Source organism: Xenopus tropicalis, chromosome 7 (assembly GCF_000004195.4).
Source record: "Xenopus tropicalis strain Nigerian chromosome 7, UCB_Xtro_10.0, whole genome shotgun sequence".
In the NCBI taxonomy this organism is placed as follows: domain Eukaryota; kingdom Metazoa; phylum Chordata; class Amphibia; order Anura; family Pipidae; genus Xenopus; species Xenopus tropicalis.
The window spans coordinates 12971307-12990009 of NC_030683.2; the positions used below are offsets into that span (position 1 = coordinate 12971307).

Consider the following 18703-nt stretch of genomic DNA (forward strand, 5'->3'; position numbering starts at 1 on the left):
CTCCCATAAATCACCCCATCCCCTCCCTAATTGTGTCACTGCATTTCTAGATACCAAGAAATGCCCCGTGTGTCATACAAATTAGTCACGACTACACACCTTCCCTGGTTTCCCAGCACCTGTAAAATTCAATTACTTCCTGGCAACAAGTCCTTTATCTCAAAAATTGGCTTTCAAAATGGATTAGTTAAGAGCCATAAATGCTAACTGGGATCTCTCTCCGAGCAGAATTGCCACGGTGTCTCAAAACTGGCACAGGTTTGGCATTCACCATCTCACCCACTTCTGACCATGTTCTGTGGGAGATGGCGGCTGGAGTAGCCACAGTTGAACACCACTGAGCAACTCCCAATTTTGTTAAGGAGGTATATGGAAAGTCACTTCTGAAAAATTATCTCCGTTAGCTTAGAAAACACAGGCGGAGAAGAGGCCGGTTCAACGGACGCACAAAGCAGATTCCGGTGTAGAAATGCATACTGAACAGAAGGGCCTTTTCTCCATTATGCCATTGGCCTAACGGGTACTATGGAGGGGTCCTGGGTTTTAAGTACTAATGCCAATGTAGCAAGCCCAGTGTAACTACACCACAGTTTATGTAAACTACATAAGCTTAGGAAGCAGACACTTATCAGTGCGGTGCAAAAATCCATTATATAAAACATGTATATTTGGTGTCTGCCACAAATCCTACATTTCAGTTTAATCTTATCTGTACTTTGGATCTCAGACTCAAGCAAATATTAATATTTCACTATTCATACATTTAAGGAGATTTCAATGGATTATTGGCAACATACAGTTTAAAATGATAATTATAATTTATAAACACTAAAGCCAAATATATTTGAAGCTCTAACAGGGGGCTCTTAGGACTGGGTGCTTTGGCATTTTTAAACTACAACTCCTAGTAACCCTTGGAACGATTTTGACAACCGTTGTCCAGTAACATCTGCTTGGGGTTTTAGTCTGGCTTATCAACAATGCCATAGGGTGAAGATACACAGAGCTACTAGTAGCAGCTACTTGTCACGGCTACTAAAATAGACAATGCTGAACATTTACTGATAATTGTCTTGTGTTTTAGCAGAGGCAATTCTCTTTCTATGGCAGGGTATTTTCTGGCGTTTAGTAACAGTGAATAACTAGCTGCTGCTAGAAGCTCAGTGTGTCTTCAGCCATAAGCATCACAGGTTAACATCCAAGTAATGGAGCCACCAAACAAAGCAACCAACAGATCCAGCGGATACACTAGATCAACAGTGTATGCAAAACGTCAGAATATATATTTCTCTACCCTTATGTTTCCTAGTTTAAAACATTACACATATTTGTATTCCAGAGCCCAGGACAGGAGGTGTAACTTTGTTTGGATTTATCAAGCAATACCATTTCATACTAAGCCTCCCCAACATCCAGGTATCAGTTTGCACTCTCCAATAACATCTATTCGATGCTTGGTTTAAACACTAACATCCATAATGAGTTTAACAAAGGGCAGGCATCTGTCAAACGTTGGAAAAGCTCTGGTCTGCTTTTAGTCACACGTAAACACTTCTACAGCATATAAAAAGCCACATTAAAGCTTCCAAGGATCACTTCGTATTGGCTGACAAGAGTGGGGATGGTCACCGTGAAATGTAATTATGTGGTGCCTCCTTGATAGTACAGTAAGAACATCAGCATGTGTGACTCAGATGACCCAAGCTGACCCAGCTCCCTCCTACAACAGAGTCAGAAGTGAAAGCCCTTACTCACCCCAGAGGCATTAACTGCAAGGGCTTGTAGAACATGACTAGTAGGGCTGCGCCACATAAGAATCTGATCTGACCAACTTGCATGAATCCAAACAGTAATAGCGAGTCCAGCACAACAGCTCCTAGATGCACCAATACCCACACACACTGATGTCAACTCCATGCATCCAAAAGAACATCTGTGCTGCAGGGACACTGCTGCAATGGAAAAACAATGTTTCATACACAAAAAAAACCCTACAAATTAAACCCTATTGATACTGGGAAATATTGCCTTGAAAGGGGATACATAAGGCAAAATTGTAACAGTTCTTGGCTCTTGGCTAACAAAGTTTCACCTTCCTTTCCTGCTCTCCCCATCCTTTTCCTTACCCTAACTCCCCTCTATCTTCAACTTCTAGCCATTTCCGCCTTCCCCTTTATCTTTTGCGCTCTTCTTCCAGATTCTCCAACATACTGCTATTCTCACAACCTATCCAGCAGACCTCCATCTTTATCATGACACCTTCACTACAGACTTGAACAGCAGCAGCCATTCTAACCCTCAGCATCTCCCACAGCTGTTATGGGCAGGATGATACTAGTGTAAGTCACGCCACTGCTTCATTATCTTCTCATTCTGCTCTTAGGCTGATGGACCACTTAGTGAGTTATTCGGCCACAATAGATCTCTGTTACCACAGGCAATTTACCACTCCAAATTGCCTTTCCACCAGCAACAATAGGAGTTGCCGGTGTTAAGGCCTAAGCAACAATTTGGCTTTCCAAAGTCGCGCAAAGTTTCGTCCTGCAGGCAACTTTGGAAAGCGATGTGTTGGCCTTTCCATCTATCATAGGCGACTAACTCGCTCTGTGGGCCATCAGCCTTCACACTCCTTCCCCCTACTTTCTCATAGTTCTTTTTATTCTTTCCCTTTTAGCTTTTGATTCCTCAAATTTCTACCCTTTTCCACAAACTACACCCTATACGCCTTCCCACTTTTCTTTGCAGCCAATCCCCATGCACCCTTTTCCCCACTTCATTTTACTGTTTGGATTTTCATGGTCTGCCCCCTCCCTAGTATATCTATATATAAGGGTGGTCACTAAGTACAATTAACACCGGGTACAAGCCTTGACCTTACATACCATTGATACATATTATGCAAACCACCTTACTCAGGGTCTCTTGTGAATTCTTTGCCTTTCCTTTCTCCCCTCAACTCTCCCTTGCATCCTTTTGCCTTAAGTGCTTTTCTAAAACTCTTATCCTCATTCCTCCTCTAACAATTCCAAAAAAGACATGACCTTGTTATATTCTACCTACTGCACTCAATTTAATAGTATTTTTTTACTTTTCCCATATATATTTTTATGACTTATTTTTCTAGTCATCTTTTGCTTTTAATGTTTCTTTTTTTTTTTAAATGTTATTATATGTTCTCTACCCTCGGCCCCCAACCACCTGCAGAGTGCTTTTCCCCTTTAATACCAAGCTACTGTACATGACCATTATACACGCAGATGCTGTAATTGCTTTAAATATATGTTGCACAACCACTTTCACTTACATTCGCTGGCATGCAGTAGGTACTACTTATCTGCCCTGTTCTACTTTTTAATTCCAGTGCTTTAGGCCACTAGAGAATTGGATGGGCTAGGAGAACTCTGAACATCACTAAAGCCTGTGCAATCTCCATTTAGCCAAGCCAGGTTGTTACCTGTGACTAGACAGGTGAATACAGCACATAAGTAGTACCCAAAGCCTAATGTAAAAGGAAGAGGATGACTGTATAGATTGGAATTTCAGTGAATGTGCACTTCATTAAAATGTGATGTGCCAACCTCTCTTTTCTATCACTCTCATTGCTTTACAGTAGCCATCATGTTCTGCAGGACAGACTCTCTGATTGCACAGGCAGCAGGTTTAAAGGTCCCAATACACGGGCCGATTCTAGCTGCCGATATGGGTCCCTTAGACCGTTTCGGCAGCTAATCGGCCCGTGTATGGGCACTACCGACGGGACTGCCTGACCGATATCTGGCCTGAAATCGCCCAGATCTCAATTGGGCAGGTTTAAAAATCTAGTCAGATCGGGGACCGCATCGGTTTGTTGATGCGGTCCCCGGACCGACTTTTCCTATACCCTTGATCGTATGGCCCCAGGGCTGTTAGCCTGGATTCTCCTAATATCGCCCACCCATAGGTTTGGGTATAGGGACAAGATCCGCTCGCTTGGCGACATCGCCAAGTGAGCAGATCTGAAGGTGCATGAGCACCTTTAGTCTGGACCTAATTGCTGCCTATTAAATCAGAGAGAGTGGTTCGCATCCTGCCCAATGCAAGTGAAGCAGTCAAGTAATCAGAGGGAAAAAAAGCATATATTAACTGTCATACAATAGGCCATGCAACCTTTTCATAGTAAATTATTGTCCCACTGTTCAGCAACCAATGATAAAGAAGTAGCAAGGGGAATTACCATTTGCCCTTCAAGGTCAGTCAGGGCAGGAATTGGGGTTAACACCCGTATAAGCTCATATGCAAACAGAAAGAAAAAAAATCAGCTCCCATGATTACATTGCATCTATGAAGAAAGAATGTAACATGCGAAAAAAAAAAATTGGAATAAACTGCAAAGAACCGTTTAATCCTAGCCAACTCAATACACGCTGTGGGCCAATTATCTAAAATACCAAATGTCAGAGGACCAAATTAGATTAAAATTGCATCATACTAAAACGAAGGCTGGCTTGAGAAAAAAAAAAAAAAAAAACCCTCTAGGAGCGCCACAACTCGCTCCTCCACATCCTGTTGGGCAGCCAAAGCCTACACTCACAGGGAGAGGAACACTTTTCATAAAAATTAAAAAAAAAAAAAAACTTCCTAGAATGGAAAGAGAATACTGCCCAAGTACTGTGCTCTACTATGGGAACAAAGCCAATAATGTTCTGCATCTGCAGCGGCCTTAACCATATTAAACCTTCTACCTCATCGTGCACAGAATCTGGGATCGGAGGGAATCGCAGCCTTTCAGCAGAATCTTTAACCGAACCCTTAAGGCAATGAGATTAAAATCCACAATTTTTGGGGAACGTCGCTTAAATTTGAACATGCCAATCAAGGTTCGGTATTACTGAATCTTATGCCAAGAAGGTGGTGTTCGGCTTAATCTAAAAACCAAGGGATTCAGTACATGATCCAAAAGGATTCATTTTGAGAATAAGAGGGCACTGAGCATACAAACATAGGTGCAGCGGTATAATAAATCGGGAGAATGTATTAATGTAAGACACCCCCACTGACATGGCAATCATATACAATGAAGCGGGCACTGCAATATAACCTCTACATTCCTACGTGGAATCCTGCAGCACACATCTATTTGCATTACCTTGCAGGACTCTCTGTAAATGGCTAATAATGAACCGCTTGTTAAATATTAGCCTTACAGCATGGCAACTCCGCTTTCTAAGAGGTTCCACAGGAACCAAGAGCAATGGGACAATGCCAGAGCATAGCCAGGGCCATTTTACAGGATGGAAGTCGAACTTCCAGGGAGTTTCAATATTAAGAGGCCTCAGTGTGGACCATCCCTAGATTAAAATACAGGTAAGACTGAATGGTAACCTACAGCGATGCTAATAAAGCTTTAGCGTGAAGACACACTGGGCTACTAGTAGCAGCTACTGAATACCAGAAAATCCCCTGCCATAGAAAATACTGAGAATTGCCTCTACTAAAACACACGTAGAGACAATTATCAGTAAATGATCAGCATTGTCTATTTTAGTAGCTGCGACAAGTAGCTGCTACTAGTAGCTCTGTGTGTCTTAGCCTTAGACCACTGCTAATATATGGGACATATATATGTTCTATAGTCTCCAAACAATGGCTGTCTCCCAATGACCCGATTTATAGGGTATTAGGGTTAACGTATTCGCCAAAGGGGATTTAGGACCTGACTAGTTTCCCTGCAGGAATCATGGGAACAATCAATGGTCAGGATTAGGGGGGATGCCCCAAATGCATCATTTTTTGGAACCGAAGCAAAACCCTAATCTCACCTGAGATATATATATATATATATATAGTGCCTATGATTGGTAGTCCAGGGCCATGAAGTCACATGACTTTTAGGGTTTGGAATCGGCCAAATTCGAACCCTTAAAAATGGCAGAATTTGGCCGAATCCCAAAAGGAACCCTGGAATGGGTGCACCCACAGTCAGCATAAGCAGACCCCCGTAGAACAACTGAACCCTTATTTTCCCAACATTCCAAGAACCCCGCTGCTCCCTGAATTTCCAATTTTCCAACATGGGCCATCCCATTATTGTAGGTGCCCCCCCCCCTGTATAACCATCCGCAGACATTGAGAGCAGAGTGACTGACAGGTTGCACATTCTTCCCTCGCCAAGAGGTTCTGCAGATGCCAAATCATCAGCCCCCCGTGTATATATCCAGATCCAAGCAAGACATTGAAGAAAAAGGGATATATCCAAGTAGATGTTGGACTACAATTCCCAGCATCCCACCCACCACACTAAAGCCATGATTTTTTTTTTTCGAGGGGGGAAGGGGATGGCACAGGATGGTGCTAGGAAGGGATACAGGTCAGGTCCAAGTCGAATCCATCCTCCTGGTACCGCCTCTTGTTCCTACTGACGAACTCCTTGATAATGGCGGTCATGTCGGGGAACCTGGGGGTGGGGAAGAAGGAGGAGAGGGGCTGCTGTAGGGAATGGGGGGCAGCAGCGGCCCCCTGATCCGGCTCCTCTCCCCCCCGGCCGCTCGGCTCTCCTCTCCTCCCCCTTCTCCTCCTCCTGCTGCTGCCGCCGCCGCTGCTGGTGTTGCCGGGGGAGGCCAGAGTACGGCCGGGGGTGGGGGTTACCCAAGCTCCCCGGGAGGCTCAGGGCCTACAATCACGTCCAGCGGAGGCTTGAGCCTGACGGGGAAAGGTTGGCCGCGCCTCCCCTCACTCTGCGGGTTCTTCCCCCAGGGGCTGCGTGCGGGGAGGGAGGAAAAAAAGAACAAGATATCCGTTCGGCTATTCCCTATGTCCGTGCTGTGGGCCGGGGAAGGGTCGGAAAGTGCTCTCTCTCAGGCGGCCTCTACTCAGTGCCGTGTGCAGGAGCCCGCCCGCCGCCACCGCCTCCGCCGCTGCTGCTCATGTCTCCTCAGCCCGCCGCCGCCACACGCTCAGGCTCCCATCATGGCTTCCTTCGGCAAAAGCCAGCGCGTATCCCTCCGCCTGTAGCGCTGCCAGTGCGATCCTTCCGCGCCTTCTCACCACTGCGCAGTGATCTGCACCCTAGCAAACTACAACCCCCACCGATCCTCCCGCCGCCAGACTAGGGATTGGGCGGTCGGGAAATGTAGTTCCGGAGCTGCAGTTCTTAGTTCCACACAGGTTGACGAAATCCTACAGATCCCTCCGCTTATAATACTTCTCTTCACAGCGCCACATCATCCGACCCCCACAGTCACCTCTTATCCCGCCAGCCGCCTTACACTAATCAGCACCTCTTCTTAACTATTTTTCCCAAAGGGATATTGGGGTGCTTAGCCAAAAAAATACACATTCTAATGGTAAAGACACCCTTTCAAAGATATGAATCTTGCATTACCGCGGAAGGATATAAGGAACTATTTCTTTTTTCCTTGAGGAGAGAGAGGGGGGGGGGGAGAGGTCACGTGGTGCAGGAGAGGAGGGAGGGGGCACTTTGTAAATGTCATTTTTTTCAAGCACTTCATTTCCCTCTCTTCCTCTCTCATGAATACAAAAAAGTGAGAGGCCTTTAACTGTTAGGGGGATGGTGCACAAGGCAAAGTCTGGCTACATGCAGCACACTCATGGCTCAGCTTGCATTCTCATTCTCCTTATACATGTGTATATTAACGTGTGTGTAGAATATAGTTATAACTGTACATGGTATAAGTGTTATATGCTGGGACTGTGTTTTAGGAAAAAAAATAAGCACCAACTTTACCATGTTGACAAGATGTGACGCATTTTTAGTCGAAAACCTAATTACAACATGAGCAAACCCCCTCAGTGACTTCTAATATCCTTATCATTTACAGTAGGGGGTACATTATCCCTTATAATACATGAGTGATACTCAGAGTTCCCTGTATAACTCAGCCTGCAGCCTTGTGCCTTTATATGGGCACAGAACCCCTCAGTGACTGCTAATATCCTTATCATTTACAGTAGGGGGTACATTATCCCTTATAATACATGAGTGATACTCAGAGTTCCCTGTATAACTCAGCCTGCAGCCTTGTGCCTTTATATGGGGGGCACAGAACCCCTCAGTGACTTCTAATATCCTTATCATTTACAGTAGGGGGTACATTATCCCTTATAATACATGAGTGATACTCAGAGTTCCCTGTATAACTCAGCCTGCAGCCTTGTGCCTTTATATGGGCACAGAACCCCTCAGTGACTGCTAATATCCTTATCATTTACAGTAGGGGGTACATTATCCCTTATAATACATGAGTGATACTCAGTGACTTCTAATATCCTTATCATTTACAGTAGGGGGTACATTATCCCTTATAATACATGAGTGATACTCAGAGTTCCCTGTATAACTCAGCCTGCAGCCTTGTGCCTTTATATGGGCACAGAACCCCTCAGTGACTGCTAATATCCTTATCATTTACAGTAGGGGGTACATTATCCCTTATAATACATGAGTGATACTCAGTGACTTCTAATATCCTTATCATTTTGGGGTGTATTATCCCATATAATTCATGAGCGATACTTAAAAAGCACTAGAAGGATATCCCCTTTTTGATCTGTCATTTTAAGTGTTCCTTGAAATTAAGTTTGAAGCCTAAGGATTTGGTGAAATCCAAACCTTGCAAAAAGTTCTGGAAGTTGGCTAAATTCTAGGTTCATTGCATCCCTAAAATATATACAATCTTACAGCTGTAGTTCAACCAGAACCATATCCACTACTTGTCCCAAGCTTTATGGGGGCCCACAGATCAGCAGTTCCAGGCAGCAGGAACATGATCAAATTCCATTGCAGCTCTCAGATTTATCTCTTTTCTGGTAAGGGCCTGTAATTGTGGGATAGTGGCAGTCCCTTCCCAGAGGCTATTATCCCCCCACTGCTACTATAGGCACCATCTCTCCCTACTATACCTGCTATCCCACAGCCCCAGTCCCTTCCCAGAGGCTATTATCCCTCCACTGTTACTATAGGCACCATCTCTCCCTACTATACCTGCTATCCCACAGCCCCAGTCCCTTCCCAGAGGCTATTATCCTCCCCACTGCTACTATAGGCACCATCTCTCCCTACTATACCTGCTATCCCACAGCCCCAGTCCCTTCCCAGAGGCTATTATCCCCCCACTGCTACTATAGGCACCATCTCTCCCTACTATACCTGCTATCCCACAGCCCCAGTCCCTTCCCAGAGGCTATTATCCCCCCACTGCTACTATAGGCACCATCTCTCCCTACTATACCTGCTATCTCACAGCCACAGTCCATTCCCAGAGGCTATTATCCCCCCCACTGCTAATATAGGCACCATCTCTCCCTACTATACCTGCTATCCCACAGCCCCAGTCCCTTCCCAGAGGCTATTATCCCCCCACTGCTACTATAGGCACCATCTCTCCCTACTATACCTGCTATCCCACAGCCCCAGTCCCTTCCCAGAGGCTATTATCCCACTGCTACTATAGGCACCATCTCTCCCTACTATCCCACAGTCGCAGTCCCTTCCCAGAGGCTATTATCCCCCCACTGCTACTATAGGCACCATCTCTCCCTACTATACCTGCTATCCCACAGCCACAGTCCCTTCCCAGAGGCTATTATCCCCCCACTGCTACTATAGGCACCATCTCTCCCTACTATACCTGCTATCTCACAGCCCCAGTCCCTTCCCAGAGGCTATTATCCCCCCACTGCTACTATAGGCACCATCTCTCCCTACTATACCTGCTATCCCACAGCCACAGTCCCTTCCCAGAGGCTATTATCCCCCCACTGCTACTATAGGCACCATCTCTCCCTACTGTACCTGCTATCCCACAGCCCCAGTCCCTTCCCAGAGGCTATTATCCCCCCACTGCTACTATAGGCACCATCTCTCCCTACTATACCTGCTATCCCACAGCCCCAGTCCCTTCCCAGAGGCTATTATCCCCCACTGCTACTATAGGCACCATCTCTCCCTACTATACCTGCTATCCCACAGCCCCAGTCCCTTCCCAGAGGCTATTATCCCCCACTGCTACTATAGGCACCATCTCTCCCTACTATACCTGCTATCCCACAGCCACAGTCCCTTCCCAGAGGCTATTATCCCCCCACTGCTACTATAGGCACCATCTCTCCCTACTATACCTGCTATCCCACAGCCCCAGTCCCTTCCCAGAGGCTATTATCCCCCCACTGCTACTATAGGCACCATCTCTCCCTACTATACCTGCTATCCCACAGCCCCAGTCCCTTCCCAGAGGCTATTATCCCCCCACTGCTACTATAGGCACCATCTCTCCCTACTATACCTGCTATCCCACAGCCCCAGTCCCTTCCCAGAGGCTATTATCCCCCCACTGCTACTATAGGCACCATCTCTCCCTACTATACCTGCTATCCCACAGCCCCAGTCCCTTCCCAGGGGCTATTATCCCACTGCTACTATAGGCACCATCTCTCCCTACTATACCTGCTATCTCACAGCCCCAGTCCCTTCCCAGAGGCTATTATCCCCCCACTGCTACTATAGGCACCATCTCTCCCTACTATACCTGCTATCCCACAGCCCCAGTCCCTTCCCAGAGGCTATTATCCCCACTGCTACTATAGGCACTATCTCTCCCTACTGTACCTGCTATCCCACAGCCCCAGTCCCTTCCCAGAGGCTATTATCCCACTGATATAAAATACTGTATCACAATTTTGCCCCTATATTTCCATCTCTCCCTACTATAGATGCCATTCCCTGGGTCCCACAGAGCAGTATTTAGGAAGACTGGACATTGCCATCAAAAGTTATGTATGCATCTAAGCCATTTGTAGGGGCAGCATCACATGGAAGCATTAGTGCCCCAGAATCTGCCTGGGATACAGTCAGGCTGTCCCTCGCTCATGGAACCTCCTGCTGGTATTTAATTTAATCCCTTCACTGGCAACAAGGACAGAAACCCAATAGAAGGTGATGCATTGCAGGAATCCTTATTTTGTTATTTTCTCTAATTATCTGTTTTTAATGATTGTCCTAATTTATTGTTACTTTCCATTACTGATTTAGGAGTAAGAGTTTTTGGCAGTCTATAGCCTCACTCTATATAAAGGGAAAGTACCGTCTGTTTCTTAATGTGCTTAATCATCAGTTTTATCTTTCTTTTGGCTAATTATTTATTGCAGCTGATGGTGCTGAAAAATTGGGCATTCACGTGAGTTATTTGCTGGCACATTTGGGTGTAGTGTGTTCTGTGGGATACTAATATATCTGTTACCTTTTTATGCATGCTCAACTAGTTCTGTCATTTCAGTTAATTTACTGTGGATAACCAATTTATGTAACATAGTAAGGTTGAAAAAAGACATACGTCCATCAAGTTCAACCTTAATGCCTACACATACACAACATAGAATCTCAGCCATAAAGCAGGGCATGACTACTGCTTACAATGGGGGGATCAGATAGGATCTGTGCCACTGTGACAGAATGCTCTGTTATACAGATAGCTAGAATCTCAGCCATAAAGCAGGGCAGGACTGCTGCTTACAATGGGGGGATCAGATAGGATCTGTGCCACTGTGACAGAATGCTCTGTTATACAGATAGCTAGAATCTCAGCCATAAAGCAGGGCAGGACTGCTGCTTACAATGGGGGAATCAGATAGGATCTGTGCCACTGTGACAGAATGCTCTGTTATACAGATAGCTAGAATCTCAGCCATAAAGCAGGGCAGGACTGCTGCTTACAATGGGGGGATCAGATAGGATCTGTGCCACTGTGACAGAATGCTCTGTTATACAGATAGCTAGAATCTCAGCCATAAAGCAGGGCAGGACTACTGCTTACAATGGGGGGATCAGATAGGATCTGTGCCACTGTGACAGAATGCTCTGTTATACAGATAGCTAGAATCTCAGCCATAAAGCAGGGCAGGACTGCTGCTTACAATGGGGGGATCAGATAGGATCTGTGCCACTGTGACAGAATGCTCTGTTATACAGATAGCTAGAATCTCAGCCATAAAGCAGGGCAGGACTGCTGCTTACAATGGGGGAATCAGATAGGATCTGTGCCACTGTGACAGAATGCTCTGTTATACAGATAGCTAGAATCTCAGCCATAAAGCAGGGCAGGACTGCTGCTTACAATGGGGGGATCATATAGGATCTGTGCCACTGTGACAGAATGTTCCGCACCAGTCTGTAATATTGGGCTTAGTAAGTAACTGGGCTAGTAAGCTATCAGGTACACTTTAAAAACTGGATACTCCATCTTGAATAAAACTGACCATCACTGAAGAATTCTGCCCTGGTTCTTGGGATAAGAAAGCTCAGCAGGGCAAAGGAAACTGGTCCAGCAGGAGCAGGAAGTGCACAAAAAATCATATAAACATATTAAAATGAGAAGTAATTTGGGGACGAGGGTATCCCTTTTACATTTATTACAGGCGTGGGTAAATGTTTTATCTCATTTCTCATTTCCTGGTGAGGTGAAACGTTTTCTTTTTTTCGGGTTTTTCGCTTCCTGGTGTGGAGATTCTGTAATAATACAAAGGGTGTGCTCGCTCTGTCGTCACCAATGCACCAATGCCAGGCAACGCTTTATGGTAAGCAGTGCAAATGTTGTAGTAGTGTTCCCTCCTCGCTGTATCCTCTTCTTTCTCCCTGGGCAGCTCCTAGGCAAACATGGAACAGCGCCCCCTACTGTGGATGGGAGCTTCGTTTTGTCCTGGGCAATATATCGGGGAACCTACCTCGGTGGTACTGGGAGAGGGGCCTTCAATACAGCAGAGTATAAGGAACAGAAGTGAGTGTGGAGCCCTAGATTGTAAGCTCCAGTGGTGTAACTAGAGAGAAAGCAGACCCCACAGTCACTGGGTGCCGCAACTGCAGGGTCTGCAACCCTCCCCAACCACGAGGGGCAGGCAGGGCTGGGTAGGGCCTAGGGCCAGGCACCCTTGGCAATGCGGCTGGCCACCTCGTCCCTCCCCGCAGATGTATTTATATGTTTTTTTATAAAGTGCTACTTATGTACACAGTGCTGTACAGTAGAATACATTAATACAAACAGGGGGTTATTAAGACAATAATAGATAAATACAAAGTATAACAATAAATACAGATAAATACAGTTGCAACAAGTTAAGAGTTACAAGCAGCCAACCCCACCGTCGCACCTTAGGTGGGTGCCTCTTCTGCCTACCCCTAGTTCCTTCCCTGCGTGCAACGGCCCACTCCGACTACTTCACTTTACTGTTTCTCCGACTTTATTTATATAACTTTTTCTATATATAACTTATTTCAGTGCATTTCTGCTTTGCATCATTCTCGCCAGAGCTGTCTTTAGGGAAGTCTAAATATGACGAAGTGCCTGCAGGCCCCCATACATTATGGTTCCCAAATATTTATATATAGCAGCATGAGATGGCGACAGTCGGGCAGTATTGTGACTGCCCAACCTGCTTGCCTTTGGTTCTTTTTCAATTGCAACTCCCAGCACCTGATGAATCAAGAGCCCCCGCGAGGTCTGTGTCCCTTGGCCAAATAAATGAAATAAAAATGAATACCAGTTGCAAACTAAAAAGTAAAATTTCTAAAATATTGTTGCCTTTCCAACCCCCAACCACCCTTTATTTAATTTAGCAGTTGATTTTAGAAGAGGGAGTAGTTACTTTTACAGGTGATGATGAAAAGTAACAGTTGGTGCTTTGCTCCCCCTAGAGAATTCTTTGTGCAATTACAGGGTGAAACATTCGAATTGAACGGGTTAAATAATCATGGCTGAATCTGGATATTCTTTGTTTACCTTTTACTCCTACGTGAGTGACTATTGGGGGACTACTATTAAAAGGGGATCTCAACGACTGAAAAAATTTAGCAGAAGTCGGTTCTCCCCCATGTTTGCTAATAAGCTGGTTTTGGCTATATTGTTTCAGTAGTGAGAACTAGAGAACAGAAACAAATATGACTTCCAATAGTGATTATACTAATATCTGAAAACCAGTGAAAATGTTTCATTGGGTTGGTTCACCTTTAAGCTAATTTTTAGTATGTTCTAGAACTACCTATTCTAAGCAACTTTTCAATTGGTCTTTATTTATTTGTTATAGTTTTTGAATTATTTGCCATTTTCTTCCCACTCTTTGCAGTTTTTAAATGGGGGGTCACTGACCCCGGCAGCCAAAAAAACTATTGCTATGTGAGACTACAGTTTTATTGTTACTTTTTATAACTTTATTTTCTATTCAGGCCCCCTCCTTTTTATACACCAATGTCTAATCCCAAACCACTCCCTAGTTGCTAAAGTAACTTGGACCCTAGCAACCAAATAACTGCTGAAACTCCAAACTGGAGAGCTCCTGAATTGAAAATGAAATAACCAAAAAAGTACAAATACAGGTATGGGACCCATTATCCAGAATGCTCGGGACCTGGGGTTTTCCGGATAAGGGGTCTTTCCGTAATTCGTATCGCCTACCTTAAGTCTACTAAAACAATTATTTAAACAGTAATTAAACCCAAAACAATTGTTTGGGATCCAATAAGGGGTAATTACATCTTAGTTGGGATCAAGTACAGGTACTGTTTTATTATTACAGAGAAAAGGGAATCATTTAACCATGAAATAAACCCAATAGGGCTGTTCTGCCCCCAATAAGGGGTAATTATATCTTAGTTGGGATCAAGTACAGGTACTGTTTTATTATTACAGAGAAAAGGAAATCATTTAACCATTAAATAAACCCAATAGGGCTGTTCTGCCCCCAATAAGGGGTAATTATATCTTAGTTGGGATCAAGTACAGGTACTGTTTTATTATTACAGAGAAAAAGGAATCATTTAACCATGAAATAAACCCAATAGGGCTGTTCTGCCCCAATAAGGGGTAATTATATCTTAGTTGGGATCAAGTACAGGTACTGTTTTATTATTACAGAGAAAAAGGAAATCATTTTTAAAAATATGAATTATTTGACTAAAATGGAGTCTATGGCATATGGCCTTTCCATAATTTGGAACTTTCCGGATAAGGGGTCCGATACCTGTACTAGAAAATGAAGAATTATTTGGGGATCTTACATAATCCCCCCCCCCCAGCCACCCAGAATAATTGTTGCGGACCCCTAAGATAAGCAACTGGGGGGTGGCTGACAGGTCCCAAGTTGCTATGGCCTTAGGGTGGCCATCTGGTTAGTATTTCACCAGCCTAACAAGTAAGAATGAGCCTTGATGCCAATTATATATGGAAATAAATAGAACATTGATAGAAAGGCCCGGGGCAATTGTATATGGCCCAGAAGCCACCACTCTTTCCTTGTGCCACCATGATGGCTGCCCAGGGAGGCTCCCAGCATGCTCGGCAAGGGGCTGCCATATTGAAAGAGGCACTTCTTATGATCATCGCACAGGTAAATATATATCCATTACTGTTACGTCGGGGCTCTGTGCTCTCTTTATGGGATGAATGAATGAGAGATCCTTTCTAACATTTGCATCCATAAGTGAGTCATCTTCATGCCCCCAGCCAAGTTCTTGGAAAGGGCCTGTCTGCTGCCTACGCTCAAGGGATCGATGCTCCATACCAGGGAGTTAAGGACAGACGGAGCAGTCATTATGCGACTGCATCATCTGATTTACTGCAAGGACAAATGGGAGACTGGAGAGGGGGGAGACAGCCACCTGGGGAAAGCTAATGTCTTCCCTATTGTAGGTCAAGGAAATTAAGGCAACTGGATGACAGAACTATAACATAAAACCAATTTCTTGTGCACATTGTTCCCAGGCACAAGTGAAAGAGATAAAGCAGCTCGGCTGAGGCAAAGTAAAAAGACCTGTAGCCATGGATAGAAATGGGATAATGTAATATCGGAATTATCCCTGGCACGTGGTCACGCTGAGAAGATAGCAGTCACAATGAGAATATGCTTACTATGTATTTGCAATTATGGAGAAAGCAAAGTCTGCTGATAACCATTTATGTTACCCTTAATAAGATAATTGCGTCCGTAAGGCATCCTGTTCGTTAGTGTGTCTGTAGCAATGTCGCTTTGATCCCTGAAATCTGCTGACGTTCCTATTGTGCCAGTATAGGTTTTCCACGTGGTGCTTAGGGCACAAGCGCACCCTCAGAAGAGAATGGTGAAGCCAAAGTTGTTATAAATGTCCTAAATATACAGGTATTTTTTCCAGCAACACAAGGTTGTGGTGGTTTTGTCATTTACAGTGGATCCCAAATCTTTTTCTATAGTAATAAATCTCCTAATTTAGTTTCTTATAATGTATAACCTGTAAGAATGTGGTTTAGGGCCTGGGTGTACCCCTCTAACAGGGATTTAGGTCTTTTTAAATATGTTGTACAAGCGTAAATGTGAGTTTAAAAGTATGGAGAAAGCACAGAAGTCTGACAATTATTAGTATCACTTACGGAGAAGAAACAGTGCCACCTACTGCACATTTAGTAGACTTCACAAATGTCTGCAAAGAGGTGGGCATATTTATCAAACAGGGGTAAATAGAGTAAACAGGGCTATTGAGAGTGTTTGGGGAGGGTGTAGCTCATCAAAATCTGAAGGGCTACAAGATGGACAACAACTATACTGCCATCTTTCTCTAATGACTTCTTACCCTACTATACCTGCTGTGGCTTTTATTACCTACAACTATGTGCAGATCCTGTGTAAGGAGAGACCCCCAGGAGTGAAGGAGATTCCCTAAAACTGGGAAAGCAGGGGGACAGAAAGGCACTAGAAAAAAACTAGATTAGGGGAAAGAGCTTGATGAAGGAGCAGGCAATATGAACAGGATACAGGTAGCATACGCAAGGTAAGATCCTCTCAGCAGACAAACAGGATACCCAGAACAGGGCGACAGGGCCGGAACTAGGGGTAGGCAGAAGAGGCAGCTGCCTAGGGCTCAATGATTGGGGGGCCTCTGTCATTGCCCCCGCCGCTTGTGGAGGCAATGACCGTTCGGATCGCGCCTCCCCCTCGCACCTCTCCCCCCCCTCGCTTGTGCTTTGGCTCGCATGCACCGTTTGGGGGGGAGGGGCCGACCAGGTTGCCTAGGGCTCCCTGTCAGCTTGGCCTGCCCCTGCAGGGCGATGCTCAGGCGAGACAAGAAAAAATATTCAGAACAGACAAGATAGGATACTGAAAAGAGAGATACTCAGAAGAAACAAGGCAGGATACACAAAGAGAGATACTCAGAAGAAACAAAGCAGGATGCACAAGGAGAGGCAAGGAATCATACTCAAAACAGACAAGGAAGGATACTCAGAAGAGACAAGGAAGGATACTCAGAAGAGACAAGGAAGGATACTCAGAAGAGACAAAGAAGGATACTCAGAAGAGACAAAGAAGGATACTCAGAAGAGACAAAGAAGGATACTCAGAAGAGACAAAGAAGGATACTCAGAAGAGACAAGGAAGGATACTCAGAAGAGACAAAGAAGGATACTCAGAAGAGACAAGGAAGGATACTCAGAAGATACAAGGAAGAATACTCTAAAGAGACATGGAAGGATACTCAGAAGATACAAGGAAGAATACTCTAAAGAGACATGGAAGGATACTCAGAAGAGACAAGGAAGGATACTCAGAAGAGACAAGGAAGGATACTCAGAAGAGACAAGGAAGGATAATCGAAAGAGACAAGGAAGAATACGCAAAAGAGACAAGAAAGACAGCCTTGTTTTCATGGTGCAAAGACTGGGTCCTTTCAGCCTAGTGGGGGCAACTGCCCTACTTCCACCGAGCACCAGAAAGCAGAGCTTGTTCTATTGGCTCCTTTGCCTGGTCTGGACGTTTGCAATCCCTTACATTACTGGGTACAGTTGGCAAAATAAAAAGATTTAGTTTTATTCTTAAAATAACATGTAATATTGTATAAAGATGTGTATTTTGGGTGTAAGTGCAAAAGATTTACTTTAGAAACAGCCAGTTCCATTTTGTGTTCCCATACCCAATGTATTTCTTGGTACTTGGTACAGCACTCTCTTCTTCCTAAGGCTTTTGACGATAGGGAGATTTCCCGCCCACAATAAATCTCTGCTACCGCGGGCAACTAATCTCCCCAAAATGTCTCCCCACCGGAATTAATGTGAATTACTAGTGGAAAGGCATACACATCACTAAGTTGCCCGAAGGAGACATATGACTTTCCACCAGTGATTTACATTACTGCTGACGGAGAGACATTAGAGAGATTCCTTCCTCCGATTACCAGTGACACCTGCCCGTCACTTTACCGCTTTTGTAAATACCCTGGGTTGGGGCACTTCTTCTATAATAAATGCAGGGCCCAGGGTACTTGGCTGGGGGTGGGCATTTTTTACTTTTGGCACATACGCTGATATTTGCCTGAATTGCTACACTGCGTGTCCAGCCCAAGGCAACACAAGGCTTCCTACCAAGGCTATTCAATATATATACTATTGTTGTATGGCCTATTCATAGCAACTTTTCAATTGGTCTTCATTTTTTTTTTAATCTTTGCCTTGTTCTTCCGACTCTTTTCAGCTTTCAAATAAGGGGGTCACTGACCCCGGCAGCCAAAAAAAACCCATTGCTCTGTGAGGCTCCTATTGTATTATTATTATTCCTTTTTATTACTTATCTTTTTATTTAGGCCCTCCTCTATTGATATCCCCGCCTCTCATTCAAATCACTGCCTGGTTACTAGGTTAAATTGGACCCTAGCAACCCCAGAGCAGCTGCAATTCCAAACTGCAGAGCTGATGAACAA

General features: G+C 44.7%; 1 protein-coding gene across 1 annotated transcript in view; it reads right to left on the reverse strand.

Annotated features, from left to right (window-relative positions):
* pten (phosphatase and tensin homolog) overlaps window positions 1–6973 on the reverse strand; it is a 39972-nt gene extending 32999 nt beyond the window's left edge. The window contains 1 exon segment of the mRNA NM_001123471.1: window positions 6345–6973. Within this exon segment, the coding sequence (NP_001116943.1) occupies window positions 6345–6423 (79 nt within the window). The 5' untranslated portion in view covers window positions 6424–6973.
* Between the last annotated feature and the right edge of the window lie 11730 nt (window positions 6974–18703).